Here is a 25014-nt window from a genome sequence, read left to right on the forward strand (position 1 = left end):
TTCCCTAGCTCAGGAAACCCTGCCTGGGTCTCTCTTAAGAGCCAGGAGCGATCTGGGTTGCCCAGGGATCATCTTATGGATGGTTACGGTTGGTGGAGTTTTGCAGCTTGAATGTCCATGTGATTTAAATTAGTAAAGCTAGAAGAAATATGCATAATCCTGACTAAAGGGAAAGCAAAGGCCAACCCCCGCTGGGCTCTGGCGTGAGGCCATGACCCCCCAGGTCACCTGCAAAGCCTTTGAGCCTCACCTTTGACTCTGGTCCCTGAGGTTGAGGCTCCTGGTCCTACCTGCAGCCCCAGCTCCCTCAGGTGCTATGACTGAAACCTGTGTAAGCGATGAGCTACCCGGCCGCCTGCCGGGGGCAGGGACTGGGCGGGCCTTTTTCACATTTCACAGCCAGCAGCCCAAAGCTGCCGAGGGTCGGGGTGGGGGCATACGATCCCGAGGGGCCACCTGGCGATGGTGGCGCGGAGAGGAGCCAGGCTTGCCTTTGCCTTCAGTCTGTGCCAGGGCTCCGGCGCCTGGCTGGAGCTTCCTGCAGGCAATACGCAGCCTGAGAATGATCTCGGGGGAACTTCCTAGGAAAAAGGACGTACTTCAGGGTGGGAAGGTGTAGACAGGGAGCGCCAGGGCCGCCTCCAGCCGGAGAGAATCCCCAGCGCGCTCCTACTACCAGCCCACGTGCGTGCGCCGGGCGGCCGGACGGCGGAGCGCGAGCCGGAGGCCCGGCGGGAAAGCGCAGGGGGGCGGCAGGCAGCGGGGAGCGCGCAGGGGCGGGGAGGCGGCGGCGGGGCTTCCCCGGGCTTCCCTCCCGGGCCGCGGGCGCCCGGCGCGGGCCCAGGGCGCGGAGGCAGCGCGCAGGGGCGGGGAGTCCCCGAGGCGCTCCTCGCTGGGCGCGGGAACGCAGCGCCGGAGCGCCGGGGCCCGCGGACGGGGGTGGCGCTGGTTCCTCCCCGCCGCCCCCGCCCCCGCCCCCGCCCGGCTCCCGCCTCCCGCCCCCGCCCGCGGCCTGGAGCGCCTCCCTCGCGCCCCGGGTCTGGCGAGCCGGCGCCGGCCGAGCTGCGGGAGTCGCCGAGAGCACCAGCCGCCGCCGCCCCGGAGCTGCTCCGGCCGCACCATGCGGGAACTGGCCATCGAGATCGGGGTCCGAGCCCTGCTCTTCGGGGTCTTCGTGTAAGTAGTGGCGCGCCGCGGGCGGGGTGCACGGCCGCGGGGACCCACGGACCGAGCGTCTCTGAGCCCCAACTTTGTTTGCGCCACCGCGTCCCGCGGGGCCTGGATTCGAGGTCCCCTCCCCGCCCAGTGCCCGGAATGTGTCCTGCGGGACCAATGGAGGCCCTCTCGGTTCCCTTCCAGGGACCCTGTGCTCGGAAGGACCCGCGCGCGCCGGGCTGAACGTTGCTCCTGCCACCCCATCGCGTCGGGGAGCGGTCCCGCCGCCACAGGGGTCCCCACGCCTGCGCCCGTCGCCGGCTCCGCAGCCCTGCGCGGGACTCAGGGCTGCCCCCCTGGACGCGGGCACTCACTCGCTCGCGCCCGCGTCCTGGGCAAGTTGCTCCTTGCGTGCGTTTGCAAGCTTCGCCCCTGGCCCATCGCCTGTCGTCCCATGCCGTGCCCAGGCCCGGGCTCGGTCTCCTTCCGTGTCCCTGGCTTTGGCCCCCCAGGTCCTGGTGAGGATTTTCCCAGAAGGCGTTTGCGGTGCTTCTCCCGCCGGGAAACTGTTAGTGCGGAGGCTGAGGAAGTCGGGGACCGCAGTCCGAGGTATGGGCTCCAAGCGCCCCGAAACCCTGTGCCGAGTCTACGTCCGGTTAGGGTGCGGGCGGGGGCCCTTTGAGGGCAGCCGCGCAATGCCCCGGGTAGCTCTGAGGGGCTGGTAATAAGAGATCTTGGAAAGAGGAGGGGGCGCTGGCTCAGTTTCTTTCAGAGATGTCTGGACCCTAAGGCGCCCCGAGGACCCACTGCCCACCGGCCTTCTGGGCCCAAACAGCGGGGAGATGTCAGTGTCCCTACCTGTCAGCCCAAGCCCAGAAACCCAGTTCAGACCCACTCTGCAGCCCCTGCCATCTCCTGTCACCTAGGCACCCACAGCTTCTCCCTGCATTGGTGGGTCAGGTTCACTCTCCCCCTCTGCCCATGGCTGTTTTCTGATCAATTTTGAGTATTGAAGTTACATGGACTTTTTCTGGATTTGGCGTTTTATTTGTATTGAAAAGCCCACTGAGCTGTTCCAAACAGGAGGCCCCTCTCTGGATTTCTGCCCCAAATCCGGAGTCATTGATGGCAGGTGGAAGGCTGTGAGTTGACTTCTGTGCGGTGCAGCCCAGGGTATGCACATGGAAAGAAAGGCCCTTTCTTGCATGTTTTTCTTTACCAGGGATTAAATTCATCCAGAGTATTTATTCACACCACCAGAAAGGGCCGTGAGCTCCCCCAGATGCAGGCAAGCCCCCTCTTCCAGCTTTTGACTAAACACTAGTGTTATTCAGTGGGAAGAAGAAACGAGAAAAACTTCAGTTGGGTCTTGATGTATTTGGGAAAACAGAAAACACGTTTCCTTCCTCTTACTCTATTTGTACCTTTGGGATATACAGGAAAACTGGTAATTGCTGTGTGATCAGATGGGGACAATTTCCAATGGCAGACAGGATATACCCCATTGGATTATGATGTGGTAGAAATGATAGTGCTCAGTGCACAGTAGGATTTACTATTGGTTAGTTAATGTGCATGTGCAGTGCTGAAATAAAGTGAGGTAGGCTCTTAGGCTGCCTGGTTTGATTGCTGCTGGGACTTGTCAGATTAAAAAAGCTCCAATGATATGTAAATACTTATATGGTTTTCAAACATCCCCCAAAACATTTATGAAATGTTTACAAATATATAATGGTCAATGCACTGGATTTGAAAACTTGACAATCACCATTATATGTGGTTCTTGCTCCCTCTAAGGATGTCCTGTGAACACTGGGCAAGTGGTTTATGTTTTTTTTCTCCAAGTTTCCCCTTTGTATTAATTACTTAATGGGGGATCTGCTGACCCCAAAAGGGAAACCCTTGGGCAGTGATGGCTGATTCCCTGGTTTTTTGGATGATTCCTTGGTTTTATATCAAATCGGAAATATGAACAGTGTGTCCAACTTGTGGCTTTTACCTGCAAAGACAGCTTTTGTGTCTGCGCAAGACTCCCTGGGTGGGAGTTGAATGTTCAGATGCTCTTATCATCAGGCAGATAACGACTTGGGAAGGACAGGCTTGGAGCACGGTTACAGATGACCCTTTGTTTTCTCAGATAAGCTTCTGGGGAGATGACAGAGGCTGACTTCTGGGGGAAGTTTTATTCTTCCTTTTGCCAGTGCTGGTCTGATGGCAAGATTCAGTGGCGGGTAGCCACCTCTTCTTGGGGAGATGGTGGTCTCAGCAGTAGGGTGTTACCCCAGTCAGTTTAGAAAGTTCTGGTCAAGCTGAATCTAATTTCTCTTAGCTAATAACATTCATCATCTGGTTCTGCTTGGTAGATCTACTCTATTTCTCAGGATAAGAGAATAATCTTTTTTTGTGGGGATACCTTACTTCTTTGCAAACTGCTGCCTCTGGGAAACATCATCCATAGATGCACCTGTTCTCTGATCATATTTACTCTGTATGAGAGCAGGACCCCACTGCCTGATGCCCATGTGCCCCTGTAGATTTGAAGTTAGTGCTAATGAAATGCATTTTTGGACCTATGGATAGTAGAGATATAGGCTTTTCTCTTGCTCCGTCCATAACCAGGGTTAGTGCTGAGTTTTGGTGGTTCAGAATTCCAAGAGGATGTGCTCCAGAAAAAACCCCCAAAGATGGCCCAAAGGGTGCTCAGACTTTCTGGGCAGTTCTGACTAAGAAGCTCAATCACTGGGAAGAAAATCAGCAGTAAGTCATGCAAATCAGGGCTGGCACATAGTTTAACATAACAAGAAATAAATTGGAGGAGTCCAGTGTTTAGGAAAAAATCAAAGTTAGATGTGTAGCTCTGAGGCTGCATTTCGTCTTATGGGCCTGGAGGCCTGTTTGTTCCTATGTAGGGGCTGGGTGCTGAGCAGACAGAAAGGGTACCAGTGGGCTTCCTCCATCCTGCTGCCACGCAAGACTCCAGCAGAGATTCTGGGAATGGTTCTGTGCATGCCAAAGCCAGCACCTGACCTTGTTCAGAAAGCAGTTTGGAAATGAGGGGCCAGTCAGTAGCCCCAGCACCAATGGTATTCTACTTGCCCTTTACTCCTATCACCAGTACAGTAACTACCATTTATTGAGGGCTTACTATGTGCCGGGCACTAACGGAGAGGCTTGCATATATCATTTGAGCCTATATGCACCTGATGAAGAGGTCTCTTGGTAGTCTACCTATGCAGGAAGAAACTGAAGCATGAAAATATTAAGATCTGAGATCCGAGCCTAGATGCTCCTGCTGTGGTATCTGGACTCTCCATCACTTTGCCGTACTGTTTTAGAAAAGTTAGCAGCCAGTGTTGGACATTTGAGGGCTTACTATGTGCAAAAGGCATTCCTTGGGATTTCTTTTTTAAGCCTGTCTCACTTGAGGTGGACCCTTCATTCTCCCCACTTTAAAAATAAATCAAGGTTTAGGAAGGTTAAGCACCAACAGACAGACACTCAGCTAGCAGGAGGTATAACCTGGATTCGAACAGGCAATTGACCCATGCCCCAAAGCCAAAGATAGAATACTTCAGGCACCAGCTTCCAAGCTAGGGCGACAGTGACTACATCCTGGAAGTCATCCCCTTACATGACCCGTCATCTCCAGAGGAGCCGATGCACAGCCTGGAGTGATGGGTGGGGAGAGATGTCACTGGTGTTCTCAAACCAGATTCTTAGGAGACTGTCTTGCCAATGGGTTTCTGCCCCGGGCAAATTCACTGTGGATTCAATGTGACCAAAGAAATGACAGTAGAACATTCTTGGGGTGAATGGGTTATACCCAACTTTATTCCCATGGTGGCAGGTCAGTCACTAAAATCCCATCCACTCAGAGTGAGGCTGCATGCAGCAAGCCGGTCTCTGCCTCTGGGCCTCTCTGCCCCTGCAGCCATCTCAGTCTCTGTCCTCGGCGCTGCCACCACTCCAGCCTCTGCTCTGCTCTCCTGCAGCCTTGCAGCCGTGCCACCATGTCTCATAGAGCCCTGGGCAGAGCTCCTTATAGAGATTCAATAACGACATACTGCCCACACGTGTGTAGTGAGCGAGCCGACCAGGGTCAGGTGAGAATCCTGGCCACAGGAACCTTCACTTTATCCACAGATGCCGTGTCAAAGGTGGAGGGGTAGCAGTTGTAGTTCACATGCCCTAAGAGATGGAGTGAGGGCATGCTACGTATTTGGAGGGGAAGATGTGGTGAATAAATTGCAGGTAAGAATGTAAGTGGTAGCATTAAAGAATTAGAGGCATACTGCTTCTCTCGCAGCTGTTGGCCTTCGCCCTCCAGGACATCAGGTCCTTTGGAACAGCCTTTACTGACAGCACAGCAGGAAGGGCCCTGGGAACAGGATGGTGAACTGAGCAGCTGACTGGGGGAAAGGCCATCTACCTGTTACACTTGTGAGCCTGGGGTCCCGGGGGTCCTCAGTCCCTCCCCCATCCCCCCATCCCTGCCTCTCCTCTCTCCCCTCTGTGGCTCCTGGTTGGTTTCTGTTTGGGATGTCCCTCCAGGAGCTGTGGGTCTGCTCAGGGTACCAGGTTGCCCAGGAAACGGTGTTGGCCTCTACTCAGATGGTCCCAGCATCCTTCTTAGAGCTCTTGCACTGCAGGAGGCCTGTGCCAGGTGTTGGGGGATGATCAGAGAAGGTAGGTTGAGGACTTCCCAGGAGCTCACAGTCTGGCAAGCAAGTGTGTGACAGAGCACAATTAGTGATTTTCCCTGGTGTGATCACTTTGGAAAGTTTGCCTCCAAACATTTTACCATTCATCCAGTTTACAGATGCTTAGCTGGCCCCTTCTAGGTGCCTGCCCTCGTGGTAGTTATTTTCTCTCCCCTTCACTCGTATACTTTGGTTGGTGTAATTCCAAACAGATGTAGGGGAACTTGGCGCTTCAGCTGTTCGCGGTGAGTTGCTTGAGGGCACTGGCTGCCAGGTAGGTTTTTGGAATATTGACAGGAAGGAACAGATCTTTCATGATTACCTGTAAGCGTCCAGACTGGGATTCCAGGCTGGGGACGGTTGTGGTAGTTGGAGCAAAGTGCTCAGTTTACTTTAATCAGTCCCGGGAGGGATGAGAAGGAGGACCCGGGTGCCAGGGAAGGCTGTCCATAGCTCACATCTCACCTGAGTCTTCAGCATCGTCTGGCAGGTACAGAGGTCCTGCCCCAGTGACATTCCTGCAGACGGAGCATCGGAAGCTGAAGCCTGGAGGCACATTTGGTTGGGATCAGACCCCCAGGGATGACCTCAGCATAGAGTGAGAGTTTGGGGTGGGGTATAAGAGTAGCAGGAAATGAGTCTGGACCAAGACTGCTGATGATGTGAGTGCCCCGCAGGGAGGGGGGGGCCTTCCCTTAGAGGCAGTAACTGGGTGCGCTGGGGGGCTTCAGACAAAAAGTGCCATGATCAGACTCTTGTTCAGGGGTGGAATGTAGGGCAGGGAGGCCCTGTTACTTTTGTGAGGACAGTGCCGTCTCTGTGCTGGGCCCCACTATGCTCTCCAGGGCCTGTTTTATTCCGCCTGGCCTGTGGTCAGTAGTTGGCACAGCGGGCTCTGGATGGGAACTATTGTGCTGTGGAGCTAGCACCGTATCTTTATCTTCTTTGCTTTCCTCATATCCCAACCGAGGCCTTGGCACAAGCATGTTTGGTGCCTCCTGAATGCTCACCAGGTTGCACTCGATTTCCAGCCATCGTTTTTATAGACCTCTGAGTGCTCTGCATCGGTCCAGGGCAAGGCTTCCTAAAGGGGGGTTGGCAGACCACCTGCAGCAGAATTCTCTGGGGCTCCGTTCAGACTGGATGGGATCAGCAGACAGACTGGAGCTCTGGGAATCTGCATTGTCAACAGGTGATCCTTCTGTCACCATGTTTGGGGACTACTGACATCAGTCTGCACCCTCGTGCGGTCAAAGGTCTCCTCCAGTTCTTCTCTCCTTTCTGGCCATGCAGGAGACTACATTTCCCAAACCCCTGCCTTTACTATCGGCCCTAAGGTAGACCAGGTGGAACATGGACGCAATGACAGGTGCCACTTCTCGGTTGAGGCAACATATGTCCCTTTAGTGGCCTGTCATAGTCCTTCTCCATTGGTGGTGAGCACGGGGGCCATGTGTTGAGATGGCAGAGCTGCAAGATGCCTGCAGCAGGGCAGCTGCCCCGGAGTGTCATGCTGTTGGGTTTGGACTTCATGGGACAGAAGGAAACTTCCTGTGCTAATTGGGATTTGGAGATTGATTAGGCTATTGTAATGTAAGTCTATTCTATCTAACTCATACACCTGTAAAATTTTTGCTTACTTTCTAGAAATAGAGTTGTTTGCGACAGTGGTATAATGAAAGACCATGGGCTTTGGGTCTAGACGGGTCTGTATTTGGATCTTCGTTCTGCCACTAACCTGCAAGTTGCCTAGAATCTCTGAACCTCAGTTTCTTTGTGTGGGAAATGGGAATAAAGCTTACTTCACTGGATTTTACTAGATAATTAAATGCCTACAGTGCACAGAACAAAAATTAGCTGCCTTTTCCCCATTCTTTAGAGTATCTATTAAATACATGAAGTGTCTAAGAATGGCAGGGTAGCCATAATGGTCATGATTGTAGCCAAAACTTGAATCTTGGTTTTGATTATTAGCTGTGTGAGCCTTTTGGGGAAAGTGTTTATCCAGCTTAAGTCCTTGTTTTCCCATTTGTCCTATGGGAATATTAGCAGGATCCTGAATATAAGGGTCATGAATATTAAACAAGAGAGTATTCTGCTCATTGTGGGTGCTCAACAAGTGGAAATGTTATTATCTTTTTATTAATGAATCCATAATGTACACTAAAGATAAATGCCATAAGTAGCTAAGACTATGTGATACTCATATTACAAATGGTTTAGTCAGGATTTCTATAGAATAATAAACACCTTTAAATTTATTTTAAATGATTCCTCTTAGCTCCCCCCACCACCAAAGTGAGGTATGTAACTTGCCATTCATTCCCATCCCACTCATTTTGATGTAATCCGTTTGAATATATGCCCCAAATCAGATGTATTTCCATACTTGTCATTCTGAGATTTATTTTTGTGTAGGGCATTTTTCTTTAACTATTACATCATAAAATTTCACCATGTATCTTGCTGAGTTTCAAAATAATTCTTTTAATAGCTATGTGGGATTCTCTTTGTCTCCATAATTTGTGAAACCATTCTTCAAATGTTTTGAACTCAAATCATTTGAGTTTTTATTTTCTTTTTATTTGCCAACTGTATTTGCTTTGTATGGAACACAGCAATGAATGTTTTTATACATGAGGATGTTTGTGCCCCAGCATATTTTTTCTCACCATTCAATGAGCCATGTGTATCCCTCTAGGGCAGTGTGGGTGGCTTGCTGTCTAATGGAGAGGGGTGGCTTCCAGCTTGTAGTTTCTCAATGGTGACTTAAATTGCTGGCCATTTACAACTGTGATTCTAGGACATAGAATCAAATGTGTTATTAGCATAACTGCATTAGATAATGAGGCAGGAAAACGCTGTGCTCCCATCATTTCCTTCCAAGTCTGCATCCATTACCTAGACTTCTGTTGGGTGCCTGCTGCAGGGATTTTCCATCAGATACCCTCTCCACTCCCAGCCGGGCATGTGGGACCACATGTGCCGAGCACTTCTCCCCTCCCTGGGAAGCCTGCTGCCATGTCATCTGACAAATGGCACATCCTTCTGTTTGAAATATTATTTGCCACTGTAAAGTGAGTTGGCTGTTCCCAGAATTCGGGGAATCAATGGCATTTTCCCAGAGGGAGAGAAATGCTTATAACAATACAAAAAGAGATCATCAGTTTCATAACTTGTGGATAAAGTTATCTCAATTAGTTAAAAAGATTATGCCTTTTATGACCCACACAAGGCTCAAAAAACCTCCATATCTCTATTTGTCTATAATAGAATTTTTAAATATGAAAATCATCTTAGTAATACCGCTTCTTTAAAAAATATAATCTTGGTGCTGTGTGGGTGAGTTAGAAACACTGGTTCATGGTGAGGAGGTGAATTCATACAGGACCATACATACCTGTGGGTGTGTCCTCATCATTCAGCTAAAGGCCCGAAGGTGTTGAGGGGCTTGGAGATGCCTGGGATGGGTGAGCGGGAAGCAGAGAAGAGCTGGGACTGTGGAGCCTGGGGACAGCTTTATCACCGTCTTTCAATATGTTGACTTCGAAAAATTGTCCCACGGAGTCTAGAGACTAGCTGTCATGCTGTTGCCACCTAAGACAAAGGAGCAGGAATCAGTTCCAGGAGCACTGAGGTTGGTTTCCAGAAAGGTCGCAGTCTGCCAGTCACTGCTACATGTTTTTTCCTTACCAGAGGGTTTTAAAAACGTGTTTTTATTGAAGTATTAATTTAAACCACATGAAATTGCAGATACTTGACTGTTTTGACCTAAAAAAACAAGAATTTCATTTAGTTCAATCTAAAAATAATGCACACAAAGGAAGTGCATGATTCATAATTGCACAGCCACCCAGAATACCCTCTACCCACCAGGCCCCTTTCCACCCCTCGAGGGTCTCCATCACCCTGAGCTTTAACACCGTTTTTGCACTCTGTGCCAGTGGAATCACACAGTGTGTACTCCTGTGTGTGACACTTTTTGCTCGGCATGTGTTTGAGGTTCCTCCTTGTTGTGCACGGTTGTTGGTTAATTCTCACTGCTGTAGAGTGTTTCATTGCACTGCAATGAAATTTAACTGCAGCTCTTTCTTAACTCCTTTTACTGTTTATGGATATTTGGGTTACTTACTGTTTTTAGCTGCTAAGCATAATGCTGCTGTTGGTTTTGGTGAACACATTTGTAATTTCTGTTGGGTATATACCTAGGAGTGGAAATGCTGGGTTATTCATCTGAGGTTTTTAAACAAGAACTGGCTTCCCTTAGTCCTGCTCTAATTATGAAAGAGAGATTTAGTGTGCATGCTGCCTCAATCTGGATCTGTTGAACAGCTACTTTGTGTAAAGCACATGGTGGCTCTGACGAGTGGTGAGGAAGCCTCGATTTTGATCCTCGCTCTGCAGGAGGGTGGCAACATGGCGCTGCAGTTAACTTATGGGCTTTGGAGTTAAATCTGGACTGCTGAGTTAAAGATGTAGCTTCCTCATCTGTAAAGTGGGGACAAGAATATCACCTTCCAGGAGGCTATAAAGAAGAAGTGATGTAATGTGTGACACATGCCTACTACAAAGCTGGCACAGAGTAGGTGTTAAAGCTCCAGTCCTTCCTCCATCCCCCTTCCTTCCTCTGGGGAGGTGGTGATACAGGTCAATTAAAATATACCCCATATCACAATGTAATGAAGCTCTCAACGCCACAGTAGAGCTGAGACTTGAACTAGGATGTAGGTAGTTTGGAAGAGGCATTCCAAATAATTGTCTGGGAAGCCATTGAGAAAAAGCAATGGCCAATACGTATGTCTGAGTAGGTATCTTTTAATTGACCTGTATCCCCACCTTGGCCAGAGAAGAAAGAAAGGAGACAAGATTTAACACTTACTGTGTGACAGCTTTGTCTTAGGCACTTGTCACACCTTAGATGGCTTAAGTTTGTAATCCCCCAAAAGGTGATATTGTTTCCCTAATTTACAGAGTTAAGAGTTAATGTTCCTCATACACAGAAAGCTTTTACCAATCAATAAGAAAAGCGCTCTTTACATTTAGGGTGATTATCGATAGATATGTACTTATTGCCATTGCAGGCTTTGGATTCATGGTTATCAAAGGTTCAAGGGTAGCTTGTTTACTATCTAACCGTCTAACTTTAACTCACTCTGATGATTCTGTATTTCTCTTCCTTCTTGTTCTCCCTCCTCTACTCTTTATATGTTAGGTGTTTTATTCTGTACTCTTTTGTGTTTCCCTTGACTGCTTTTGTGGATAGCTGATTTTATTTTTTCCTTTAGTTAGTATTTGGTTGGTCTGCTCTCTTTGCTGTGATTTTATTTTCTCTGGTGACATCTATTTAGTCTTAGGAGTGCTCCCATCTAGAGCAGTCCCTTTAAAATACCCTGTAGAGGTGTTTGTGGGAGGCAAATTCCCTCAGCTTTTGCTTATCTGGAAATTGTTTAATCCCTCCTTCAAATTTAAATGATAATCTTGCTGGATACAGTATTCTTGGTTCAAAGCCCTTCTGTTTCATTGCATTAAGTATATCATGCCATTCTCTTCTGGCCTGTAAGGTTTCTGTTGAGAAGTCTGATGATAGCCTGATGGGTTTTCCTTTTAAGGTGATCTCTTTTTTCTCTCTCTGGCTGCCTTTAATACCCTGTCCTTGTCTTTGATCTTTGCCATTTTAATTATTATATGTCTTGGTGTTGTCCTCCTTGGGTCCCTTGTGTTGGGAGATCTGTGGGCTTCCATGGTCTGAGAGATTATTTCCTTCCCCAGCTTGGGGCAGTTTTCAGAAATTATTTCTTCAAAGACACTTTCTATCTTTTTTCTCTCTTCTTCTTCTTCTGGTACCCCTATTATGTGAATATTGTTCCATTTGGATTGGTCACACAGTTCTCTTAATACTCTTTCATTCCTGGAGATCCTTTTATCTCTCTCTGCCTCAGCTTCTCTGTATTCCTGTTCTCTGATTTCTATTCCATTAACAGTCTCTTGCACCTCACCCAGTCTGCTCTTAAGTCCTTCTATTGATTGTTTCATTTCTGTTATCTCCTTCTGGACTTCATCCCTTAGCTCTTGCATATTTCTCTGCAGGTCCATCAGCATGGTTATGACTTTTATTTTGAATTGTTTTTCAGGAAGTTTGATTATATCTATCTTGCCAGGCCCTCTCTCTGGCGTTCTTTGAGTGATTTCGGACTGGACCAGGTTCTTCTGCCTTTTCATGGTGATAGAAATGATCACCGGCATGTGGTGCATGTGTCAGCTGGAAGAACAAAGTCCCTTCCTGCTTGCTGGTCGCCTTGCCCTTCTCCACTGCCTGTGCTGGTTATTCGCACTCAGGGGGCAGTCTCTGGGTTTTTTCCCTGAGCTGTCATGGGCGGGGTGGCCCTCAGGATGGCCTAGGGCACTGCCGGGGACGGAGGCAGGCCGGGTGTGTTCTCCTGTGAGAACGGCACCCCTTCATGCCTTCCGGACTTTCCCCGGCTTCTTCTGCCTGTGCCGGGCGGCTGTGCGCTGGGGGCAGCCCATGGGTCTGGCCCGGTTAGCTGCGTAGTAGGAGAAGACTCTGTGTGGTTGCTGTGGGCGGGGCTGCTCCCTGGCTTGCCCACAGCAATGACGAGTCAGCTGGTTTGCTTGCAGTGCTGGGGGTGGGGGAATGAACGGCAGGCTGCTTATTGCCGTGAGGGGCTTTGGAGCTGCGTTGCCACCCAGGGGGTTAGAGCGCCTGAAGTTCCTTAAGATTTCCAGCCTGCTAGACTGAGTGTGCCAGTACGATTTTGTCCACCTGTTATACCCCTGTCCCTTTAAGACTTTTAAAGTGCCCACTTTTCTTTTGTCCCAGGGGAGCTGGCTGTGGGGACCTGCTCGCAGTCTCCATCTCAGATTTTACTTTTCTGTTTCTCTAATATCCAGTACACCATGCGATGTGTGTCTGTGCTCCCGGTGCAGATTACTAGGGCTGGTTACTTAGCAGTCCTGTGCTTCCACTCCCTCCGCACCCTGATTCTTTTCCTCCTGCTGGTGAGCTGGGGTGGGGGGAAGCTGGGTCACGGCTTTGTATCTTACCCTTTTCATGGGATGTTGAGTTCTGGCAGATGTAGATGTAGCCTGGCTGTTTTATCTTTTGGTCTCTCTTTTAGGAATAGTTGTATTTGCTGTATTTTCAAAATATATATGGTTTTGGGAGGAGATTTCCCCTGCCCTACTGATGCTGCCATCTTCTACCTCCCATCCGAATAGAGCTCTTTAAAAGAAAAATGGACAACATCTGGGAAGAGCCAACTAACAAAAACACAAATAACTAATACACATTTAAATATGTGATTTCCATAGAAATGTAGATATGCATCTGTAAACAACAAAATAACGTTGCATATAGATTAGCACAAGCTTTTTATGTGGTTCAATGGAAGAATGTATAGCCATTGAAATTATTATGTAGATCACTATTTGTTGACTTGGGAAGATATCCATAAACTATTGTTAAGTGGTTAAGTGATTAAGTGATTAAAAAGCAGGTTAAATAAGTATGCATAATGCTGCTTTAGTGTGGTCATGTAATAAAATCGATTTGTGTCCATTTCTGTAAGAAAAGTAGATATAAAGATGTACAACAAAATCTTAATGGTGGTTATTTTGGGCTGATGGGATTATATAATATTTGCTTTTTTTTATTACAATTTGTTGTCTAAATCATTTTATAATAAACATTTATTACTTTCACACATAATCAGGAAAACCAATATGGACCTTTCCTGTTACTGGGTAAAAAAGAAATTAACGAGATATCGTTAGGGCACTGGATGATTCTTGTGTGATCGCTTTAGAAATATCTGAAACGTCAAAAGTCAACCTTTCCACATTTTATATCAACTAAAATATTTAAAGGAAAGTAGTTACCTTAGAAAGTAAGGATTAGCACGTAGCATTTGCAAGATTTTGGTGAAACAGTTGTGATCAGATGCTGCAGGTGGAATTGTAAATGGACACAATCCTTTGGAAGAGCAGTACTGCAGTGCATAGACAGGCATAATATCACTCCTGTCCTTTGACTTGTACTCTTAGAAAAACACATCGAGGTGCTGATGTAGAGATGCTAACATACTCATGTATAAAAATGTTCTTTGCTGTGTTCCATATAATGCAAAGCAAAAATAGTTGTCAAAAATTAAATAAATTAAAACTCAGAGAATCAACATTTAAAGAATGGTTTGATAAATTATGGACACAAAGAGAATACTATATGGCTATTAGAAGAATTAGTTTGAAAATCAGGAAGACACATGGTGAAATTTTATGATGTAATGGTCTAAGAAAAAAGCCCTACACAAAAATATATTTCAGAATTGCAACAACTGGAAATATGTCTGATTTGGGCAAATATTCAAAAGGATTACACAAAAGTGAATGTGATGGTAATGAGTGTGTTTCCCCTCATTAAAAAATTTTTTTAAGATTATAAAACAGTTGTAAAAATAAAACAGTAGGCAAAGTGTAAGTTTCCCTGAACTCCTTCACTTCTGTCTGCCATTCCCTTCACCTTTTAAACTTTTAAACCCACATTTATATGTAATAAAAAAGAAAGCTGAGAAGACATTTTGTCTATGAATTTTTTTACTTTATCGTGGAGATATTTTCTCACTATATAGAGCTACTTGATTCTTTTATTTGGCTATGTAGCGTTCCCTTGTGTAATACTATGCATGGAATTTTAGAGTGGTTTCATTATTTGCTACAGCAAACAACATTGCATTTGTGCATACGCTGTAGTGCACCTGCTAAAGTATTGCTGTGGTAAAGTTTTGCAAGTGAAATTTCTTGGTCAAAAGGCACATACTGTTTAAATTCTGACAGATACCACCAATCATCCACCCAAATGGCTATACATACTTACATTCTACCAACAGTGTGAAGGCATCTATTATTTGACATCCTTGCCAATGCTGGATGTTATTAATGTTTTATATTTAGACCACTGGAGGGAAGATAGCATTTGCATCTTTTCACTCTGTGTATCTTTAGTGAAATATCTGTCATTTATTTCCCTTTATCCATGCTTTTACTGGATCTTTAAATTTATCTTGCTGATGTGTAGGAGTGCTTTTATGCCTTAGAGATATTAATAGTTTCTTTCATATGTTGCAAATGTTTTATCCGTATCTTTGGTTGACTTTTAAATTTCTTTGCAATTTCTATTATTGTGCACATCTTGATTCCTATGTATTTAAATCTTTCAATCTCTTCCTTTATGGTTTCAGAGTTGCTGTCCTGTTTAGAAAGTTCTTTCTAATCTAAAATAGAATTACTCTTCTGTATTGTATTGTATACTTTTGTTTTTTGATTTTAATGCTTTAATGTATTGGAAGTTTGTTTTTTATTTATGGAGTGAGGTAGAGGGTTTAATTTTTCTTGCATATGGTTTTTTGGTTATGAAATAGACATTGTTTTCTTAGTGACTGGATTGTAACCATTACTGGATACAGATTTTCATATATCTATGGGATTGTAAGTGAATTCTATTCTGATTATCTGTTTGCCTGGTGGTGGCTCAGTGTAACATTTGAGTTATTGTAGTTCTATAGTACATTTAGATATCTTAGGAGAAATGACCTCTTCACCCTGGGAAGGAGCATAGCCAAAGGTTCAGGTTGCTGGCTCCAGGGCCAGGATGCCTGGGTTCAAAGCACTAATCTGCTATTTACTAACTATGTGAAGTTGGAGGTTGCTTTCTCTCTGTTTGGTGGGTACAAAGCTCTATATTAAAGCAAGTTAGCTGTGTTTTTCAGATATTCTCTATTCGCCTTCTTTGAAATTCATTATTTTTAATTTGGTCTAAATGTGAAGATATGCTACCTTTGTCAAACTTGGGTAAATAAACATTCACTTTCTTTTAGAAGATGAACTAATATTTTGTTGTACTGCTACCAAAGTATTGTTTTCCTTTTTTTGTGTGTTTTAATGTTTTTTTTCCCTCTTCATTTCTTGCTTCTGCCTGAATAGCCCAAGTTTTCTTTTCTACCCTCTTTTTTTCCCTCTAGTGATTTAGAAGTCAAAATTCCTATGTCTACATTTCTAGTTAGTATTCTTAAATATTACCTTCTGGTGAACCTTTTATCATTGTGAAGTTTCTGTTTTTGTGTTAGTATTCCTTATCCTGAAGTCTACTTTATTTAATACAGAGCTGTATTATCTTTCTTGAGACTAATTTCTGCACAGAATAGGATTTTATAAAAAAATTATAAATTTTATTATTATTAAAATTCTTTTATTTTCAACCTATCTATATTTTTATGTTTATTGTATGTCTTTTTTAAACAGAAAATTTAGTTGTACCTTTAAATTTTTTCCAGTCTGGCCAGTCTCTGCCCTTTAATTAGAGTGGTTAAGCCATTTGTAGTTAATGCAATTATTGATATGGTTGACTTTAGGTCTACCACTTTGCTGTTTGTTTTCTATTTGTCCCATCTGTTTTTTTCTCTGTTAGATTAATCAAATACTTGTTAATATTCCATTTTATCAACTTTATTTTATTTTTAGCTACACCTCTTAAAAATTTTTAAGTAATTTCCCTAGAGATTAGAATATGCATTTTTTTTTTACTTGCCACTATTAAGTCAGTATTATACCACTTCATGTACAATGTAAAACTTCCTTTCATTTCTTCTTTTATGCCTTTGGTACATTGCCATAGATTTCACTTCTTTGTATAAGTTGCATAAAACATTTAAATTGTTTGCATCTTAAACAACCAGTGTACTTTTACAGAAATTAAGTTAAACATGTTTTACCCACATATTTACCATTTCAAATGCTCCTTACTACTTCTTTCAGATTTAGTTTTTTTCTTTAGGATTATGTATCTTCAGTCTGAAGAACTGTCTGTAGCATTTCTTGCAGGGCAGGTTTGCTAGAAGTGAAGTATCTTGGCTGTTGTTTTATTGGAATTTTCTTTATTTTGCCTTAATGTTTGAAAGACATTTTTGTTGGGTATAGAACTCTAGATTGACGGTTTTCTTTCAAGACTTTAGAGATGGTTTTGATTTGCCTTGTAGATTCCATTATTTCTGATGAGAAGTCAGCTGCCACTGTTAGTGGTGCTTTCCTGAATGACATGTTTTTCTGCTTGGCTGTGTTTAAGAGTTTCTTTCATCTTTGGCTTTCAGAAGTTTGACTATAATCTGTCTAGATTGGTTTCATTTGTATACATTCTGCTTGGATTCATGGAGATTCTTGGAGCTATGGTTTGATGCATTTAACCAATTAAATATTGTTAAGACATTATTTTTTCATATTATTTCTTCTCCCAGTTTCTCTCTCCTTTCCTTTTGGTTCTTCCATTTCACATGTATTAGACAGTTTGATATTGTGCCACATGACTTGGCTGCTCTATTTTTAAAAAATATTTTTTCTTCCTATGGCTCAGTTTAAGATAATTTCTATTGACTTATCTTCAAATTGACTAATTCCTTATTCTACTGTGTCTATTCTGTCTAAGCCCATGCAATAATTTCTTTTTATTGCAGGTGTTCATATTTTTTAAGTTCTAGAATTTCCATTTGGTTCCTTTTTAGAGTTTTAGTTTCTCTAGTGAAGTTTTCCACCTGTTCACCCATTCTCTTCATCTTTCCCTATAATGTTTTAATATATTCCTAATAGAAAGTCCTTTTCTGCTAATCCCGACAACAGGTTATCCATGGGTCTATTTTTTTTTCTGTTGTTTATGGGTCACAATTTCTAGCTTCTTTTACATGTGTAGTAATTTTACATTGTTTATTTAGACACAGTGAATCATGCACTATGGAGATGCTGGGCCATTATTGTCTGATAAAGATTCCGAGTTTTGTTCTTGCATGCAGTGAATTTACTGTTGGGTCACCTTAATCCTTGGAGCCTTGACTCTAGGCTATGCTTGGATAAGTCTGTCTTGGTTTTTCCTTTGATCCTAGGTGCATCCTGTAGTCTTGGGAGGTGTTTTTTATTCCTTTGGTGTGGCTCTTCTGAGGTTTCAGCAGATAGTCTAACCTGGAGAATTTTCAGCTCTATCTCTCAGCACCAGTGAGCTGCTGAAATCTCTGCTTCACTCTTTAGACTGTGCTGTTCCTTTCCACTGGGGTCCTTGGGGTCTTGACCTGCACAGTGCAGTTCCTGAGTTGCCAGTGGTTTGAAAGAAATCTGTGTACCAAGTTTTGGGTTTCTCCTCTCTGGCTAACCTCCTTTCAGGGACATTTATTTTTTGTTGTATTGTCCATTATTTTATTCTCATCTGCTTTCTCTTTTTCATAATTACTTTTCCTATTGTGCTTCACTGATTGGCACCCCTTGAGGCTCTTCAGTCTGGCTTTGGATTTGTTTATGTTTTCTTTGTGATGTTTTGAGAGGGAAAAGAGACAAAATGTATGGGCTTAATCAGCCATCTTGAAGTGTATGTCTCTTTAAAAAGATAGTGCAAATTTTTCTTTGACACAAGGTTTATATTTTTTCATATACAAAACAAAATTTCTTAAAAAGTCATTGATTCTTACTTTCACCTATGAATGTTTTTATGGTTTTTTTTCTTTGCCCGTTGAAGTCTTTCCTATTTTCCAATACTTGGCTCAGAATTTACTTTTCTATGATATCTTGTCTGACCACATCAGCTCTGAGTAAATGTACATAATACTGATGACAAAGTTATGTAGAAATCCCACATTTATCTTTTTTTTCATGATTCAAATATATGGTTCTGGATGTTTTGTGCTTTAATTCAGTCTCGTGGACCAATGAAAAGATTTTCAGTTATGTGATGTGAACATATCAAATTGGACTTTAAAAGTGTGAATACCTTATTTATGAAAAGTTACATGAAACAGAGATGCTTTAATTTTTCCAGACACAAAAGATCCTTTTAGTGTTTGCTGTAAGTGGCAAACTGGGATTGTTTGGCTCTGGGGATGGTGGCAATGATGCTGATGGTAATGATAATGGTAGTTATAACTGATGTTTATTATTTACTATAAATGCCAGGCAGTGTGCTATGACAGTTTACTCCTTAAATCTTCAAACAGCCCTATGAGGTCAGAATTTTATAATTCTTCATATTTTTGGATGAAAAATTCAAGGCTTAGAGAGGCTAAAGAACTTACCCAGTGTCATACTGTTAATAAAGTGAGATGAAAGTGCTTTCAGTGAAAAATTTAAATTAAGGGTTTTATGTGTTGGAATGATTTACAGCAGATTTGGGTTGGGAGGACGAGAGAGGGGACTGGCACTGAGGCTTTCTGATAATTAAATGACCCTGACAACCTCTGTGAAATCATGGATATGAAAGGGATTGACATGCACTAAGCAAATGGAACATTGACATTTTACCAGAAGACACCACAGAGTGAGTTACAGTACACGCAGTGTCTGGCCTGTGAGAGTCCCTAGGCAGTCTCATCCATCTCCCCCTTCTTTTGTTTTTTCTCAGAGGGCCTTACTCAGATCCTCCTTACTGTTCAGCAGCAGAGCTGAGCCTAGAACCTCAGGCTCTTGACTCCTGGCCCCGCAGGCTACGGTAGCTACAGTACTTGTGGCTATGGTAGCATGTGACTTCCTTTGCTCCAAGTAAGGGGTAGGTTCTGCACATCTGGACTTGTCCTTTTGCCATCCTTTAAATGCAGCTGTGTTCCTGACAGCCTCCGTGGGGCAGTGAGGCAGGAGAGCTGCTTTTCATCAGAACAGATTCTCGCTCCCAAGGAAGTCCTTTGACCAATGTTCTCCCCACCTCCTCCAACACTTGCGGTTGTAAGATGAATATATTCTGGAGCTCTAGTGTACAGGATGGTGATTATAATTTAACAATGCTGTATTACATATATGAAAGTTGCTAAGAGAGTAAACCTTAAGTGTTTTCATCATAAAAAAGATGATAAAAAAGGTAACTAAATGGTAGTTATGTGACATGATGGAGGTGTTCATTAACACTATGGCAATAACCATTTGCAATATTGTGCCAAAAAAACACATTGTTCACTTTAAACATATACAATATCAATTAGATCTCAGTAAAGCTGGAAAAAAGGAATTCCTGACAGTTCCACTCTGTGCATTTATCACATTTCTGTGGGGCACGTGGGAGAGACATGTCCACAGGCCCAGGGACCTCTGGACATGAGGCTGTGAGGTGGTGTCCTCTCCTCATGGTCTTATCCACCTTATGTTTCATGTGGACTTTGTTTTAAGTATCAGGAAAAGGAATGGAACCTAAAGTTCAGGGGTGAGTGATTCTGGAAGTGTTTTCTCTGTAAAGTCCAGACTTAAAACCTGGAGGGTCCCGTGTGTCACTCTGACAACATCTGCACTTTGGCAGTATATCTGCAGATGGTGACCCACTGCTTGTCTGGGTCCAATTCCCTTGTCCTGGGAGCAGAAGTGGATGACATACAGGGCAGAGTTCACTCCTCTCACTTAAGGCAGTATTAAAACCACCTTCTTCCTGCACTCCTGGAGCCTCATACGTGCCCTGACTGCATCCCATTGTGTGAGATACTGTGCCAGGCCCCGGAAGCACAAAGATAACTAGTCGGGGCCAAATGCTGGGAGACAGCAGGGGCCTTATAGATCGGGATACAGGCATACCAGTCTTTCTGGCCAGGGAAGTTACCGGGAGTTAGGGGGTTTCAGTGGAGGTGGGGGCCTGGGTGTGAAGAATGGCAGTGCTCAGAGCTGGGAGGCAATGCGGAGAGGAGGAGTCGGGGGTCAGCTTTGCCGGGGCCGGCTGTGCCCTCCTCTTCGCTGACCTTGCTGCCAGCTCTGCAGCTGGGACCCGCCCTTGGAACTGCTTTCCAGGGCCAATAACAGCTTCTTTCTTTCTGAGTGCTTACTGTGTGCTAGATAGGTTTATTATTATTATTATTATTATAAGCACATTTAGTTTAAGAAAATCTAAAAAGTGAAAATTCATGCTTCAAGTCAGACTACTGATGATGAGTATGACCTTATTAATGAATGTTTCAAGACATATAGTATTCAACATCAGAAAGTATATTTACCTTTGCAAAAAAATCCAAACGGGTATAGCCTGAAACAGTACAGTTTAATAAATTCAATCAGTACCTTTTTCATTATCAAATCGGTTTTGCCAAATATTGTCTACCTGTTGTTTCACGACACTATTTTGGGTGACCTGGAGGGTTCTCTATGTGAATTAGTGAATGGTCAGAGTTATAGTATATTTAAAAGAAATACAGTTGTATTACTTTGCAGAAATATAGTACAAGTAACCTTAAATTCTAAAAATGCATCCAGATGAGGTTCTTATACTTTATGTGCAATTAATTGGCCCATCTAACTCTTACACCGTCACGATGTGGGTGCTGTTATTTTTCTCACTGTCGCTCTGGGAATGCAGGGAGGGGAGCGGTCATTTGCCGACCAGAGGTAGAGGTGGAATGGGAGCCAGGTCTGCCTGGCCCCGGGAGCTCTGTATGCTCACCGCTCTGTTGCTGCAGTAGGGTAAGTGCTTTTGTCCCAAGCCACCCACACCCTGGCCTCCTGCCTGCAGTGCCTGGCATGGATCTTGGTCATAACAAACCCACAGTCAGATGCATTTGATTGTAGTGCCGGGGATCCCAGGATCTGGAGCCAGACTGCCTGGCATCAAATGCTGCCTCCACATCTGCTTGGTTACTTTAACAACTCTCCTTCCTTGGTTTACCAATTTGCAAAGTGGGGATAAAAATAGTACTTACCGGAAACTTTCAGGGAATAAGTGCTGGCAGTGTGGAGCCTGGCATGCAGGAAGCACCCTACAAATTCAAGCCACTGTCGTCATAACGGTCCATAACCCTTCCAGAAATCCCCCTGCCCTTTTTGCCCCATCTTCATAGCAAACTGTCTTTTGCTACGCCCTTATTCCAGTGGTCTTCTTGTCAGCCTGACCTTATCTTGCCTGTGCGAGCCACCTTTTTGTAAGAATTATCTGTCTCAGTTCACCATAATCGTTGCTTCTCTTTTGCACAAGTGGAAGCTCTCTCTGCAGGTCAGCAGGCATTGTTGGAAAGCAGTGTCTGCCTGGGAACAGGCAGCATAAAAAGCACCAAGAGCCTTGGATGAAGCCTGATGAATTATCTGTGTACGTTACGCCTAAGGTGTGTCTCACGGTTTTCATTTTCCTCTCTGGATCGTGAGCTGCCTGCTTTGAATCAATCCAGAACCGTGTTTAGAAAAGAATCTTGCTGCTGTGTCAGCACTTAGAATGACTGCCTGGGGGTTTTCTTTTTCTTTCTCTGAGAATCTAAAGGTTTGTTGAATACTTTTTGAATTAAATTTAATTATTTCAAGCTTGAAAGAAAAAAGAAGAGGAAGAACTTTGTGAAGGTTGTGCCCCAGAAGTGTTGCCATTGGCAGTTTTTTGTTTCTGAGGTATTTTGAAAATTGCTCTGTTTTTTTCTGCTGGCTGTGCTGGAAATCCTGAGCCCTTGTCTAAAGTGGGAAATCAGAAAGCACATCTGCCTGTGGGCTGAGCTGGGTTTGATTTCACACTGAACAGAGTCAGGTCCTAAGTACAAATCAATGTCATATAAATAAGTCCAGGTATAATTTCTTGGTGTGTCCTGGGATTATGAAAGCCTTTGCCCTGCTCCACTGTGAGCTTCCTGAGAGGAGCGGCCTTGACTTTGGTGTTCACTGCTGTCCCTCCACTGCGACCCCTACCTCCGATATGTGCCTGGCACATAGTAGATGCTCAGGAAGTATTCAGTGAGTGAGTGAGGCAGCTGTAGGAAGGTGACTTTGGAGCACACTTACACCTACAAAGGAAGGAGCCCTCCGTATTCATCTCCTGGGTCTGCATACAGGGGGACAGAGGTCAAGGCTTGTCCTTTGGATGTACAGAGTATCTCAGAAGAAGAGTTGGGGGAGGCCATGGGTCACTTGAGTTGGACAAGTTTTCATCCCCAGGATGAAATGCAGCAAGGCAAAGTCTAGCCATTGTACTGAGACACCCTGAGTGTTTGCAGCTTTAAAAATTTTTTTATCTGTCTATCTGTCTGTCTATCTATTATCTATCTATCTACCTACCTACCTATTTATTTATTTATTAAGGTATCATTGATATACACTCTTATGAAGGTTTCACATGAAAAGCATTGTGGTTACTACATTCACCCGTAGTACCAAGTCCTCCCTCACACCCCACTGCCATCACTGCCCATCAGCGTAGTAAGATGCCACAGAGTCACTACTTGTCTTCTCTGTGCTACACTGTCTTCCGTGTGATCTCCTCCCCAACATCATGTGTGCCAATCATAATGTCCCTGAATCCCCTTCTCCCTCCCTCCCCACCCACCTTCCCTCACCCTTCCCCCTTGGTAACTGCTAGTCCCTTCTTGGAGTCTGTGAGTCTGCTGCTGTTTTGTTCCTTCAGTTTTTCTTCATTGTTATACTCCACCAATGAGGGAAATCATTTGGTACTCGTCTTTCTCTGCCTGGCTTATTTCACTGAGCATAATACCCTCTAGCTCCATCCATGTTGTTGCAAATCGTAGGATTTGTTTTCTTCTTATGGCTGAATAATGTACCATTGTGTATATGTACCACCTCTTCTTTATCCATTCATCTACTGATGGACACTTGGGTTGCTTGCATTTCTTGGCTCTTGTAAATAGTGCTGCAATAAATATAGGGGTGCATATGTCTTTTTGAATCTGGGATCTTGTTTTCTTTGGGTAAATTCCCAAGAGTGGAACTCCTGGGTCAAATGGTATTTCTATTTTTAGTTTTTTGAGGAACCTCCATATTGCTTTCCACAATGGTTGAACTAATTTACATTCCCACCAGCAATGTAGAAGGGTTCCCCTTTCTCCACATCTTTGCCAGCATTTGTTGTTGTTTGTCTTTTTGATGTGGGCCATCCCAACTGGTGTGAGATGATATCGCATTGTGGTTTTAATTTGCATTTCTCTGATAATTAGCGATGTGGAGCATCTTTTCACGTGCCTGTTGGCCATCTGAATTTCTTTTCTGGAGAAGTATCTGTTCATATCCTCTGCCGATTTTTTAATCTGGTTATTTGCTTTTTGTTTGTTGAGGTGTGTGAGTTCTTTATATATTTTGGATGTTAACCCCCTGTCAGATATGTCATTAATGAATATATTCTCCCATACTGTAGGATGCCTTTTTGCTCTACTGATGGTGTCCCTTACTGTACAGAAGCTTTTTAGTTTGATATAGTCCCATTTGTTCATTTTTGCTTTTGTTTCCCTTACCTGAGGAGATGTGTTCAGAAAAAAGTTGCTCATGTTTATATTCAAGAGAGTTTTGCCTATGTTTTCTTCTTTATGGTTTCATGACTTACAGTCAGGTCTTTGATCCATTTCAAGTTTACTTTTTTGTGTGGAGTTAGACAGTAATCCAGTTTCATTCTCTTACATGTAGCTGTCCAGTTTTGCCAACACCAGTTGTTGAAGAGGCTGTCATTTCCCCATTGTATATCCATGGTTCCTTTATCGTATATTAATTGATCATATATGCTTGGGTTTATATTTGGGCTCTCAGTTCTGTTCCATTGATCTATGGGTCTGTTCTTGTGCCAGTACCAAATTGTCTTGATTACTGTGGCTTTGTAGTAGAGCTTGAAGTTGGGGAGTGTAATCTGCCCTGCTTTATTCTTCCTTCTCAGGATTGCTTTGGCTATTTGGGCTCTTTTGTGGTTCTGTTTGAATTTTAGAACTATTTGTTCTAGTTCATTGAAGAATGCTATTGGTATTTTGATAAGGATTGCATTGAATCTGTAGATTGCTTTAGGCAGGATGGCCATTCTGAAAATATTAATTCTTCCTATCCACGAGCGTGGGATGTATTTCCATTTATTGGTGTCTTCTTTAATTTCTCTCATGAGTGTCTTGTACTTTCCAGGGTATAGGTCTTTCATCTCCTTGGTTAGGTTTATTCCTAGGTATTTTATTCTTTTTGATGCAACTGTGAATGGAATTGTTTTCCTGATTTCTGTTTCTGCTATTCATCATTAGTATATAGGAATGCAACAGATTTCTTGTGTTGATTTTGTATCCTGCAACTTTGCTGAATTCAGTTATTCTAGTAGTTTTGGGGTGGATTCTTTAGGGTTTTTTATGTACAATATCATGTCATCTGTAAACAGTGACAGTTAACTTCTTCCTTACCAATCTGGATGCCTTTTATT

At 44.0% G+C, this 25014-nt stretch overlaps 1 protein-coding gene across 2 annotated transcripts in view; it reads left to right on the forward strand.

Annotated features, from left to right (window-relative positions):
• The first annotated feature begins 518 nt into the window (after positions 1-518).
• PLPP4 (phospholipid phosphatase 4) overlaps positions 519-25014 on the forward strand; it is a 124425-nt gene continuing 99929 nt past the window's right edge. The window contains exon 1 of one of the 2 annotated variants that reach the window (XM_036898976.2): positions 519-1176. In XM_036898976.2, coding sequence (XP_036754871.1) covers positions 1121-1176 — 56 coding nt within the window. In that variant the 5' untranslated portion in view covers positions 519-1120. The remainder of the gene's footprint in view (positions 1177-25014) is intronic. The other variant, XM_036898974.2, reaches the window with a different exon arrangement.

The sequence above is a fragment of the Manis pentadactyla genome, chromosome 8 (genome assembly GCF_030020395.1).
Source record: "Manis pentadactyla isolate mManPen7 chromosome 8, mManPen7.hap1, whole genome shotgun sequence".
NCBI classification, from domain to species: Eukaryota; Metazoa; Chordata; class Mammalia; order Pholidota; family Manidae; genus Manis; species Manis pentadactyla.